General features: G+C 54.0%; 5 protein-coding genes across 5 annotated transcripts in view; 2 read left to right on the forward strand and 3 right to left on the reverse strand.

Moving 5' to 3' along the window:
- Positions 1 to 3: 3 nt before the first annotated feature.
- CCM_04655 (high affinity methionine permease) lies at positions 4 to 1665 on the reverse strand (the record flags this gene model as incomplete). Its single annotated transcript, XM_006669802.1, has 2 exons — positions 4 to 1490; positions 1560 to 1665. 2 exons carry the CDS (start codon positions 1663 to 1665, stop codon positions 4 to 6), a joined length of 1593 nt encoding a protein of 530 aa, XP_006669865.1.
- Positions 1666 to 3286: 1621 nt separating this feature from the next.
- CCM_04656 (uncharacterized protein) lies at positions 3287 to 5096 on the reverse strand (the record flags this gene model as incomplete). Its single annotated transcript, XM_006669803.1, has 3 exons — positions 3287 to 3854; positions 4851 to 4952; positions 5017 to 5096. The coding sequence occupies 3 exons, from the start codon at positions 5094 to 5096 to the stop codon at positions 3287 to 3289; spliced, it is 750 nt and encodes a 249-aa protein (XP_006669866.1).
- A 658-nt stretch (positions 5097 to 5754) lies between these two features.
- CCM_04657 (Major facilitator superfamily transporter) lies at positions 5755 to 7701 on the reverse strand (the record flags this gene model as incomplete). The annotated part of the gene is made up of 5 exons (XM_006669804.1): positions 5755 to 6360; positions 6412 to 6917; positions 6983 to 7119; positions 7181 to 7458; positions 7531 to 7701. The coding sequence occupies 5 exons, from the start codon at positions 7699 to 7701 to the stop codon at positions 5755 to 5757; spliced, it is 1698 nt and encodes a 565-aa protein (XP_006669867.1).
- An 877-nt stretch (positions 7702 to 8578) lies between these two features.
- CCM_04658 (uncharacterized protein) lies at positions 8579 to 10469 on the forward strand (the record flags this gene model as incomplete). The annotated part of the gene is made up of 5 exons (XM_006669805.1): positions 8579 to 8676; positions 8727 to 9125; positions 9190 to 9411; positions 9488 to 9756; positions 9841 to 10469. 5 exons carry the CDS (start codon positions 8579 to 8581, stop codon positions 10467 to 10469), a joined length of 1617 nt encoding a protein of 538 aa, XP_006669868.1.
- Positions 10470 to 12351: 1882 nt separating this feature from the next.
- The window catches only part of CCM_04659 (cytochrome P450 alkane hydroxylase), a gene marked incomplete at both ends in the record, with an annotated part of 2002 nt that continues 1817 nt past the window's right edge, over positions 12352 to 12536 (forward strand). Inside the window, one exon of the mRNA XM_006669806.1 lies at positions 12352 to 12505. Coding sequence (XP_006669869.1) covers positions 12352 to 12505 — 154 coding nt within the window. The remainder of the gene's footprint in view (positions 12506 to 12536) is intronic.

The following is a 12536-nucleotide window of genomic DNA, read 5'->3' on the forward strand; positions in this document are numbered from 1 at the left end:
CATCTACTCGATGTGGCTGTCCAGGGGCTTCTTAGTAAAGCGACTGCGCTCCCACCCATCAATTTCATCCATGTACGTCTCGCGCACCAGCTGGTAGCGACCAATCTTGGGCAGGGCCTTTGTCCAGATCAGCCAGTACACGCCGCCGGCGCCAATGACACCGAAGCCGACCACGCAGTGGATCCAGTACGGCAGGTGCTCGTAGACGTTCTGGCCCTCCGAGGGGGGCACGAACGGGGCGACGACGAGGTAGACGTTGCTGAGGCAGAAGAAGACGGCGACGGGCAGGGTGGCCTTGAAGGGCGGGTTCCAGTTGCGCTTCTCCTTGTTGCGGTAGAGGTAGACGAGGCCGGCGCCGACAAAGGCGTTGATGATGGCGAGCGGGTACGAGATGAGGTTGAGGACAAAGTTGTAGGCGTCGCCCGAGGGCGGGGCCAGCATGGTGATGGTGGTGATGGCCCAGTGCTCAAAGAGGCCGGCGAGCGGCGCGTTGAAGGGCCGGTTGCTGGCCCAGAAGCGCGAAAAGGGCAGCACGCCCTCGCGGCCGAGCTCCTGCACGAGCCGGCCCTGCGAGAAGATGACGCTCAGCACGTTGCCGAAGGCGGAGAGGGCGACAAAGACGGACAGGGCGCGCTCGGCCGACTCGCCGTACATGTTGCGGAACAGCGAGGCGGCCACGAGCCGCTTGGACTCGAGCATCTCCTGCTTGGACACGGCGGCAAAGTAGGAGATGTTGGCGAGCATGTAGAGCACGGAGACGGTGCCGATGGCGAGCGGCGCGGCGCGCTTGAGCGTGCGCACGGGGTCCTTGGTCTCGCTGAGGGCGTAGTTTGCGTTGCTGTACCCGACGTAGCTCCAGATGACGTTGTACAGGGCCGTGACGATGCCGTAGGCGCTCGAGTTGGTGCCCTGGAAGGAGTCGCGGAAGCTGTCGTTTTCGCGCACCTTTTTGAGGTTGGCGAGCGGTGCGACGATGATGAGCACGATGACGATGATCTTGATGATGCCGAGCGCGTTCTGCAGCCGCACGCCCCATTTGAGCGCGCAGCCGTGCACGAGGAACGCGGCCGTGAGGCAGGCGAGCGCGATGCCGCGCTGGTTCCAGCGCGTGACCTCGACGCGCGCGGCGTGCAGGATGTACTCGCCAAAGATGACCGAGTTGCCGGCGGCCCAGCCGAGGAGCACGACGTAGCCGGTGTAGAGGCAGGTGGTGAGGAAGCGCGGGCGGCGGTAGACGAACTCGAGGTAGTTCTTCTCGCCGCCGTTGCGCGGCATGGCGGTGCCAAACTCCATGTAGACGGCGGTGCCGGCGGCCGCGATGAGCATGCCGGCGACCCAGATGAAGAGCGTCAGCCCGACGGAGCCGCACAGCGAGAGGATCGTCGCCGGCGTGGCGAAGATGCCGGTGCCGATGATGCGGTTGAAGATGAGGAGCGTGGCCGAGGGGACGCCGAGCTGGCGCTTGTTGTCGCGGGCGATTTGGAAGCGGGCTGTTCACGTTGGTCAGAGTTTTTGTTTTCTTCTTCTGTTGGTCTGTCGGTTGGACAGAGCACACGTACCGCTCTCGACATCGGAGAGGTTACCGACGGCGCCAATCTCGGTATCGCTGGCGCCCTTGAGAGGCGTCTGGGCGCCCGACGGCGCATCGTCCTTGGAATGAGACATGGTTTGGTCGGCTCAAGAGAAATGAACAACCACACAAACCCCAGAGGAACAAGACAAGACGGTGGGAATAGTATAGGAGATGGAGCTTATGGAGAGGAAGGAACGGAGACGTGCGGGGAGGGGGGAGGAGAACTGGGAGACTACTTATAAAGAGAAATGGCGACATTGGCGAGCTTGCATGCAAAGCTGCACGAGTCGGGTACGCCGAATGAGGGAATCCATTTTCTTGTTGCAGAAGCTCAGCTGGGCAAGTGGTCCGGGGCCGGGATCCGCTTGGCCGAATTGTGCCATCGCACCCTCGAGTTGGATAATGGGGGGGGGGAGGCAACGTGGGAATGATTCTAGAAGACGGTTCAAGACGGAGTTGAGACGACTCTTTCATATACAACGATGAACCCATCTACACAAACATACGAAGAAACCATTTAAAGGATGCATGAATTCAACAACAGAGTAGAAATGTAACATCAGTATAGACAAAGAAGAAATAACTAGAAAATCTTTGCATTGTTTTTTAACCTTCTAGAAGGGAAGGGGCAAGCCTCAATTCCAAGCCATGGCCGATGACGCGATCGTGGCTGGGCTCCACCCGACCAATCACAGCGGCCGCCTCAGCAAATTCGAGCTGGGCGAGCTCCGCCGGGAGGATCCAGAGTTTCGGGGCTGTTTTTCCCTTTTTTGACGGGCCGTTTGGTTCTAGATAAAACTATTCGGAGGTCTTGTTCCAACTCGTAATTCCGTGGCTGACAAGGTTTGAAGTGTTTGAAATGCTTGTTTAGTGGGCAGGTACTCTAACTAGTATTCACAGTTTAGCCAGATAACCATTGGGGGCCTCTCATCAGTACGTCAATCACCCGCTCGCCAGCAAACGCCGCATCGCCCGCCCGCCGCCGCCACATCGTGGTTCCAGCCACCCACCGTTCAACCAAACCAACTGGCGAAACCAACAAGATCAACAAGTAATAACCCGAATACATCGAGGCTTTTTTGCTCCATCACGGAAAGCCCCGCTCCGCTCCCACGTTGTGTGCCTCGTGCCTCGTACGTTTCGGCAACTTGGCAAAATAAAGACACAAGATGCGGCTGCTGTTGCGTGATTTCGCATGACAATATGCCGCCCACCTGCCCAATATGCATGCATGATTTTACTTCTTTTCTGTCCGGCCGTTTTCTGTCAGAGCCACCTCGGGCGCCGTCTCAAGTGTCACCTTGACATGCAAGGATCGGTCTGGGCAAGTAAGCCTCGTCGCACACATGCACCTCACCACACCACACGAGGCAACAAGTCGGGATGGTGTACATGATTATATTATGACTAATTACCTGCCTTGGGCGAGGAAATGGGTACTGTCAGCCGCATGCGTAAATAACTCTAGTCTCGTTTGGAGTGCCCATTTCCACCGCTTCCGCGTCCATGTCGTGTGTGTGTGTGTGTGTGTCGTCAAGAGTCGTGCCCAGCTGAGCACGATCTGGTCCGGTCAAAGAACAATAAAGCAACGCTTTGTCATGCAATCTTTTTCTCTTTTTTCGTTGTCGTGGAAGAAGGGGAATTTCTTCAAAACCCTTCCAGTGAGGCCTTTTGCCCAGCCATCCATCAAAGGCGAAAAGACACGGGCAGCCTCTACGCCGCGGCGCGCAGGCTCGTGAGGGGCACGACCTGGGTCAGCTTGTCGCACGTGACCCTGCGGTCCGAGTAGATCTGGCCGGGGGTAGTCCAGTTGGGGTTGTGGTAGGTGGTGTCCTGGCACTTGAGGTCGAGCTTGGCGCTGCCCTCGGCCCAGAAGCGGCTCTGCTCTTGGGCGCAGATCCAGGTCTGGTTGATGGCGAGGGTCTCGGTCGGGCGCGAGTAGCTAAAGGTGCCGTGCTGGGTGGGCTGGCCGGCCGGGTCGGTGCAGTTGTAGTTGATGTTGCCGTAGTAAAAGTCGGACAGCCAGTTGCTCGCGCTGCTGCACTGGTACTCGTACGGCACCGCGGCGTTGGCGAGGGTGAAGTTGACGTAGCCCCACGAGTTCTGGTGCGCCGGCGTGGTAAAGGTCCAGCTGGCGTGGAAGTCGAAATCCTTGACGAGAAACGACGTCACCTTGAGCGACTTGGCCGTGCACGTGTTGGTGTCGGGCGTGACGACGGGCGCGGCGAGGGCGGCCGAGGCGGCGAAGAGGGCGGAAACGAGGCCGTACATGGTGAGGATGCTGGTTGTTGATGAACGAGTTGGGTTGTGTACGTGGGTGTATAAAAAGTTGTTAGAATTGTCTGGGTAGTTGTGAACTGTGTAAAAGAGGATGGTGATGGCTTTTCTATCTCTGTATGAAGAATGATGGAGATGCTGGTTGCTGGCTGTCTGCTGTCAGCAAACACCAAGAGCGTGCTGGGCTCCCCCTTCTTATATGTCTCGGCGAGCGAACAGCAACAATGTAGAGTGGCGTCGAGTCCACACTCTGCGAATCTTGTTCAAGACATTTCGCATTTCTTTCAAGGGCTAAAAAAAACAATGATCAGCAATGCGCAGAGATGCGCGCACAGGGACGCAAGGACGGTAGCATTTGGGGCCAAGCGTATGACGTAGCACCAGCACCAGCTTCGTATTTTGAGGGTGCATTAGCTGCCACTCTCGCCCCAGCCCACAGCCTTAGTAGGCAGTTACTACAAATTAGCGAACTCTGCTGTGCGCGCAGGGTCCTCGTCCGGGGGGCTTGATCTCGCCTGTTTTTTCGTTCGATTGGCCGCGTTCATTGTGGCCATGCCAGCCCTGCCCGGTCACACACCGGGCATAGTTGGGCGTTAGGTAGGAGGTAGGTACCTAGAGGTAGTCAAGGGAAGGCCGTCACCGTCAGCCCGTGGCCCTCGCGTCCCACAACCTGAACCAACCCCCAGCAGCATCGACAAGGCATGTCCGTACATAAATAGAGCTTGCGCGAAAAAAAAAAAATAACCATAATTCGTCCCAAGACAATAAGCAAACGTGCATGCCGACCAAGTTTTTTGTCTCAAACCATGTTCCGTAATTAAGCCGGGACAACGCAACGGGCGCGCAGTGGGCATTCCAACCTGTCTGGAGACATCGAGTTGGAGTTGGGGCTCAATACATACCTACATAGTTTATCCAAGAATAGATCGACGCCATCAGCGGGCCGAAGAAAAAAAAATGGCTTCCTTCTCGTATTCAATCGCGCGGGGTGACAATTTACCCATCGTCATCCGCCCGCACAATAAACTCTCCCCCAGCCTTGATCTCTCTACTCCGCCCGCGCACGTTGCCAGCAAGCCAGCGACGCATAATAGTGCGCCTCCTATCAACAAGACAAGTCTCGGAGGGATAGCAATCAATTCTTCCAGCTAATAATAATTTCTTACAGATGGTCCCATGGCCATGCCCGTATTTCACCCCTCATCAGCTTCTCCGGAAAGCTCAGCTCAGCTCGTAAGACGTGCATGGCGAAAAGTACGAATTACGGACGTACACATGTTGCCTTTATTTTTATTTTTATTTTTTTATTTTTTTTCATCACAACGCATAACAGTCGAGGCCGAAAATGAGCGGCGTCATGTATCTCTTTGCTCTCGCAAGTCTTTCTGCTTCAAGTCGGTACTTTGCTACCTGGCAAACAATTTTTTTGCCCTGCCTTCTTTTTTCTCTTGTCAAATCGCCACTGTCATCCATGTCACGTTGTACCCAGGCCATCGGCGCCACACGACAGAGCCCCTCGGTACCTGTATGTCCTGTCCATGTCGTGACAAGACACACATCATGGACGGAACCGCAGTGCAGGTTGCTGCTGTGCTACGCAGCAATTCAGCAGCCATGGACATGAGCGCTGCGGTCGTGTCATGTGTCAGCTACCGTCTAGAACGCTGCAAGATGCTCACATTCATCAACGCCGCGCCTTGCACGTTTTCCACCGTGGCATCTTCATCTGCGCGCACGGTGCCCCCGGCCCTTTGTGTCAGATTGCAGACAGGTAGATCTTGGCTCTACAACAGCCGCTGATTGGATTTCACATTCAGGTTCACCATTTATGCCCTAGCTGGTTATCCTTTCAATTTCCTCGCGCACCCTGCTTTGCAACGTAGCCCGAGACGCAAATACGCAATCTATGCAACTTGGACAGAATCTTCTTCTTCAACAGGGGCGCTCTTCACTTCCTTCCCAGCATCGTCTTGGTCCTTTTTCTTGTCCTTCTTTACGCTCACCCACTCGGTGAATACAGCACCAATAAGACTCAGGGCTCCAAGCACTACTGCCACGATCCAGACGGGCTGCAGAGCTCCAGAGTAAGCCTGCATAACCCCCGCGGCCACTTCTGGGCTATATAGCTCTGTCATGGATGATTTCAGGTTCACTGCTCCCTTTTCTATGACGACTTGGGGGTTTGCAGTCGGCGCGAGCCTATGCAGCTCTCGCACTAGCCTGGTTTGAAAGAGGCTTTCGCAAACCGCAAGAAAAACGGCGCCGGATAGTGTCTCACCGAACATGATGACGGATGTACCAAGAGCAATATCTGTTCCCTTGAGCATAGTCTGAGGTATCATCATGCACTGTTGGGCACCTAGGCCGAACCCGAGGCCCGCCAGGATGAGTGAGGCCATCCAGTATCCGGTAGACGTATGGGCGTCGTATTCCATCATGAGACCACCTGATATTGCTGAAATGATGGAGCCCGCAATCATACTGGGTACGTAGTAGCCCGTAACGGTTGTCTGTTTGCGCGAGTTAGTGTGCGTTGTTACCTGGGGAGATACGTGACTTACCAAGACACCGGTCAAGATGAACGCCATCGTCATAGCCACGCTCATTGCAAGCAAATTGATACCGGAGTGATATGCTGACTCATTTTTCAACGCCTGGAACCAAATGGGGACGTAGTACGACTGGATGAACATGATGCCAAAGAGGCAAAATGCGAACCACATGGCGGCAACAATGGACCGCATCTTCAGCAGGCGCGGCGGAACTGTGGCCTCGTCTCCTTGAAGATATTGAAGCCAGCACCAGGCCAGTCCACATACACCAAAAATGCAAAGCAGAAGGATGCATCGCCAGCTACCCCATGCATATTTGGAGTCACCCCATTGGAGTGCGAGGAGAAGTGAAACGGTTGAAGCCAGCAACAGTACGACTCCCGGAAGATGAAGCTTATCCAGCGTCGGTCTACCCGAGGTGCCAGCCATCTTGGGCTGTTGAGGTATGCGAACAAGCAGCAGGACAATCAAGACAGTCAGTCCGCCGAGGGGCAGGTTGATCCAGAAACACCATCCTGCGGTAGACATGTTAATAATCAGTAAAAGGGTCCGTGTATGCGCTGTAAGACGGCAAACTTACTCCAGGTAAGCTTGTCTGTAAAAACGCCGCCGAGAAATGGGGCAACGACGAGGGTGATGCCCATGCAAGCACCAATCATGGCTGTGTATTTCGGTCGCTGGTGCACCGGCATGATGCTCGAGATGATCTTGGGAGCACTTGATTAGATTGGAAAGCCTTGATACTGGAAGGAGCGGGTTGAAACTTGCGAGAAGTGACCCGGTGGAAATGCCCGTGGCCCCCAGTCCCGCGATAGCACGACCGACGATGAGTCCATCTGAGTTGGGAGTAGCGGCGCATAGGATAGAGCCAACTTCAAAGATGCCAAGAGCTGCAATAAAAACCCATTTAATGCTGTAGCGAGTGTATATCTTGCCGAAAATGAGCTGAGAGCAGCATGACGTTAGCAGGTACGCCGAGCCGTACCAGCCAATGTCGTCGAGGGAATGGAACTCGGCCGTGATCCTGGGCGTTGCGACACCAAGAATGGAACGGTCCTGCGAATACAAAAATGGTTATTATCAATATCGTAATTATTTAGGGCGAGGAATGTATGAAGCTGGCCGTACAAGGTTACTGCAGATGACGGCAAGGCTCAGGCCAATTCCAATCGCGAGCAGCCTTGCGCTGCTTGGGTACACAGTAGTCCCTTGTTGTGACTGTATGGAATCTGGTGCCTGCTCAGTAGCTTCCATCGGAAGACTACTGGCGGCTTTGTCGTTGTCTTGAGAATCCGGCATGACGAGAGCAACCGATGCTGGCAGCTTGATTTGTTTGTCGTGTATTGTGCTAACGCAAGTGTTCTTGCTGGCCGGAGAAAACGCTGGGGCTTTGCAAATAAGTAAAAAATTAAATGAGCAAGTTGGGAAAGAAGACGTGCAAGGCATCTCGTCACCTCTGGTCACATCATTTGCTACGGCGAACCGAGTTATTGTCAAGCATCCATGTCTCGGGGCACAACGTTTACTATGCCAGCCGAATTATCCGCGAGTATCCATCTCTCGGAGCAAAATAATACCCGATTCCAACAAGTCCATCATCCCAGAGCAATATGTTAAAAGTATACTTTCCGACCGAAGGATTCAACAATGGCTTCCAGGATGATGGACTTGTTGGAATCGGGTATTATTTTGCTTCCCGAACCCGAGCGCAGCACCGCCATGGGCAGCCCCGCTGGTGTGTCGGATTTTCCGAAGACAAAGACGGGCTTGACGAGCACTCCTCAGTCCCAAACATTTACTCTCGTCACATGTGCCACCCTGCTTCTCCCATCGGATTCATTCTCTCGTCCGAGTACACCCGGGAACAAGATGGAAACGTCTACCCTTACGCCAGCGCAAGGGCCGAGGCTCCGTACACGGGCGTGCCAAAGCTGCACCAAATCCAAGCTCAAATGCGTTTGGCCCTTGGAGGCCAACGCGACATCATGCCAGCGGTAGGCCAGCAATCTTGCGAATAATAGCTCATCATGTTCGTATTTATGATAATTGTCAAGGTGCGCCAAGAATCACATCTCTTGTATTGTCCCCGAGGCTGTTTCACGAAAACACAGAGGACCATCCACGTATGTGCTCTCATCTCCTGGCCCCCGTTCCAAGCCCGGGGCTAATTCACACCATGACAGACGAGTTGGGCAGCTCGAAGCAAAAGTTGACCATCTCATGTCAATGCTCCGTGCCGGTGGGCCCATCAGCGAAGCGGGTTCAAGCAGGCAAGTTCGCTTTCACCGGCCTCGATGACTTCTAATCTGAACAAGTCTCTTCAGTCAAAATCTCCAAAACGGGGCTCGTGCTCCGTCTTCCCTCCCCTCGTCGACGCCGGGCTTGACGCCCGACGCTTTACAGGACAGCAGCACAGAACACATCGACATTAGCCCCGGATTCAGCGTCTCTATGAAAGAAGCAGATGCTGCGATCCGTCTCTATCGGACCGCGTATATGCCATACTTTCCCTTTGTGCCAATACCCGTCACCATGACAGCCGCCGAGCTGCACGACTCGGCCCCGTTCTTCGCCCGAACTCTTCTGCAGATGACGGTGCCGGCGCCGGCCTCTGTCCAGAAAGAGGCGCAGCGTTTCTTTCGGCAACAACTCGCGCAGCATGTTGTCGTGAACCAAGAGAGGCGACTGGAGCTTTTGCAGGCCATTTTGGTCTTTGTCGCGTGGTGAGTAGTCCTGTCGTCGGTTCATCAGCTCGACTTGGGTCTTACTTACCATTCCTTGGGCAAGGGGAAATTTCCATTTTTACATTGAATCACAAGCAACAGATCTGCTGCAACTGGCCGTTGCTCTCGTCGTCGATCTTGGCCTTGACCAGTCTCCAGATTCCATTGGGCCGTCACGACTCTCATTTCTACCCACAGCAATTCGCAAGGTCAAAGGTTTTGTTCGACAAGGCCACACTCAAGATGACAGACGCGCCATGCTGGGGTGCTTCTATTTAAATTCAGTGTACGTATACTCCTCTGATGAACATTCCATTTACTAACTTTCTCCGGGGGGGAAGCGTTACCACTTTATTTCGTAGGACAGGAAGTTCGGTCTTCTTCACGCCATATTTGACATACTGCTGCGACAAGCTTTTGGAAATGCAAGAATACGAGTCAGATCCATGCTTGGTTGCATTGGTTCGCATACAGCAGATACTTTTGCGCGTGTCCGATGCTCTCCCTGGCCCAGATGTTCATGGGTCTGCAAGCAGGGTTGTGGATGCTCCCTTGCAGATGATAATGGCAACCGCGCGGAGAGAATTAGATGCTCTTGTGCAAAAGCAGCCCCCGAGGGTGGGCGGGAATGGTATGTTTCTTCGTCTCCGTGGTCATGATATATCCCCTTCTCAACCGCGTCGTCCAGTTTTACTATGGATCAACTATCACGGAGCCCTCATGAGACTATACGAGCCGGCGATACACATCCGAGCATCCATAAACCTACGAGGCCCGCTCGATTCCGTTCGCCACACTGAAGCACTCTGGGGCTGCCTCGAAGCGGCAAGACACTTCTTCGCCACGTATGCCACCATTCCTCTCGATATGCTCGGTGCAATGCCGCTCGTCGCGACGTCATACATGGCTTTCGCCGTCGTGACCTCGAGCATGATACTCCTGCTTGACGACCCTGACTGGGATGTGAACCTTGCGCGCAAGACATTCGATTTCGCGGATGCTTGCCAAAGTCTGGGCGATAGGTTCCGCGAGGGCGACCACGTCTCTCAGTCCCTAGGTCGACGTCAGAAATTTGAAGATGGCGGAAGGTCCGTTCTAGAAGCAAATCACCGCAAGATTCTATGGATTCGTCACTGGTACGTGTCAAAGATCTCAGCAACCGCATCACCGCAGCCGAGGCAGGCAAGCACTGAAAATTGTGCATTACCCATGTCATCAGTTGTAGCTGAAGCACCTTTTGCGCAGCCAATGCAGGTAGACCAACCTGCATTTCAAGATGCGTTACAGTTTCCTGTCGATCTTGACGGAGAATTCTGGCGCGCCATGTTGGACATAGAAAGGTGACACAGCGGCAGCAAGGCGGTTAAGCCATTTTTAAGTAGCCCATGTGTTTTATTAGCTTGGCAAAACTAAGACTAGGCGTTGTATATACAGTTATGTAAATGTGCGTTGCCGAAAAGCGAGACCTTTGGCGCCGTGTGACAGGATCACTGCCAGACCGTGCGGGCGCTTTGGGATACATTTATCTACCTATATTAGTGGACACGCTCAAGCGCGCTGGCCTCGACGGGAATCTGACTTTGTAATTCGTAATCATCAAAAGGCTGTTGCCATCCGGTAGATCGAGAGGCGTTGTTTCTCAACTGCGGCACTGTGTGTGGCCAACTCCTTACTTGCGGCGTCCCAGCGTCACAACAGCGACGTGGTGCTTTTCACATGCCAAACCTTGTGCGGTGGCCATATAATAATAACAAAGTCATTTACGAATAGAGTTGGCTGCCTCGGAATTTCGCAGGGATTGATTAGATGTAGAAGACGCCAAACCAAGGCTCTACCCGGGATATCAATCAAGAGGGAAGAAAGCGTCGGTGTTCCCTCTCCATTTTCAGATTGCCCACCCGCCAGCGCGTGGATGGTGGCCGTCATCACATGCGGGCTGATTCAATTTGTTCTAGCTGCTGTCGCATCGACGACCAGTTCAGCTGCGGCGCATCTTCTTCAGACGACAGACCACTCTCCGAGTTCCGTGTGGGGTCTTCCAGCCAGTCAACGGTGAAGCGATCGCATCAGGAAATCAACAGAAGCGGATGCCATGTTTGGTCCGGGCTTCCGTGAGTCTGGGTGTGGGGTGACATGCGTGGCAGATCGGCAGTTGGGGTAGGACTGGGGATAGGGGGTTGCGTTGCTATGAGACTGCTCCCCACAATGTTGCCAAGAGCCACAAGTCACATTATACACATGGTATTTATACATGTGATTTGTGCTGCTGGAGTACATACCTTGCTCGAGGTGTCTATTATCCGACAGCATCCCAATATGTCCCTGCCTTTGCAGATGGGCGGGAACCAGGAACCCCGCGGAGCTTGTTGTCGAAGAGGGGCAGCCACGGGGCTAACTAGTTAGCACGATAAAATCAGAGGATTTCAATGTCAGGATTGTGGCTTCTGAAAGCTGAGGACCTTGATGAGTGCGGAGCTATGTTGGTTTAGAGACTGGGAGCTATGCTGCTGTAGAGGGAGCCACCGTACAGGGCTGGATCTCGCTTGACAGTGTAGTGATTCGCAATGCAGTATCTGAATTTTGCTACAGAGAGATGGTTGTAGTAGTCTCGACAGAAGGGTTCTCCAACAACTTGTCACAGCGCTAACTCTTACTAGCTGGAAAGCTAACAACCACATCACCCCAGTCCTGCCACTACATCAGCTTATTCTTGTTTCCCTGATCGGCTGACCGTTTGCCAGCTAGCCATTGGCCTAACTGCTAATAACTGGTGGAAAAGCCCACCCACCACCAAGTCCGGGGCCCCGGGAAAGTTGATGGGTGGTGGTTCCACTTCACGTGCTGATCGCAAACCAGCTGGAAGCCGATTGACAGCTCGATGGGCTGATGTACCTGTTCAAGCAACATTGGACTTGCTCGCCCATTGTCGCGAGACAAAGTAGCCATCTAGAGAGTGCGTGGGCAGGACGAGCAGCGATCGGTTGAGCTATTTCGTCGTCACTGGGGAAAGCTCGAAGTAATGACAATGACGAGGGGTGTGATGGGCCGCGTCCCCGGTTTAAAGCTGTCATTCGTGTCTAAGCTTGAAACAGCTGTTGGGCTGGCGGCGTCCGGGACTATCGGTTTAAAAGGGCCCTCCCCCTCGCCCCGGAGCTACGGAAGGGTTCTTTTTTTTCTGCAAGGCAAGGTTGATCATCAAACATTTGTTTAAAACAGTCTGCCCATAATGCTCATCGACTCTGTCAACACCAAGACGGTGGCCCTGGCCATTCCCGTCGTGCTAGTCTTGCTGGTCATCTTCAACCGGCTCACGATTGCGTACAAGGTTGCCAAGTCGCCCGGCATCAGAGCACCTTCGATCGGGGACAATCCCATTTCCGGTACGTTTTGCTGATTCTCTCTCTCTCTCTC

The sequence above is a fragment of the Cordyceps militaris genome (assembly GCF_000225605.1).
Source record: "Cordyceps militaris CM01 unplaced genomic scaffold CCM_S00003, whole genome shotgun sequence".
In the NCBI taxonomy this organism is placed as follows: domain Eukaryota; kingdom Fungi; phylum Ascomycota; class Sordariomycetes; order Hypocreales; family Cordycipitaceae; genus Cordyceps; species Cordyceps militaris.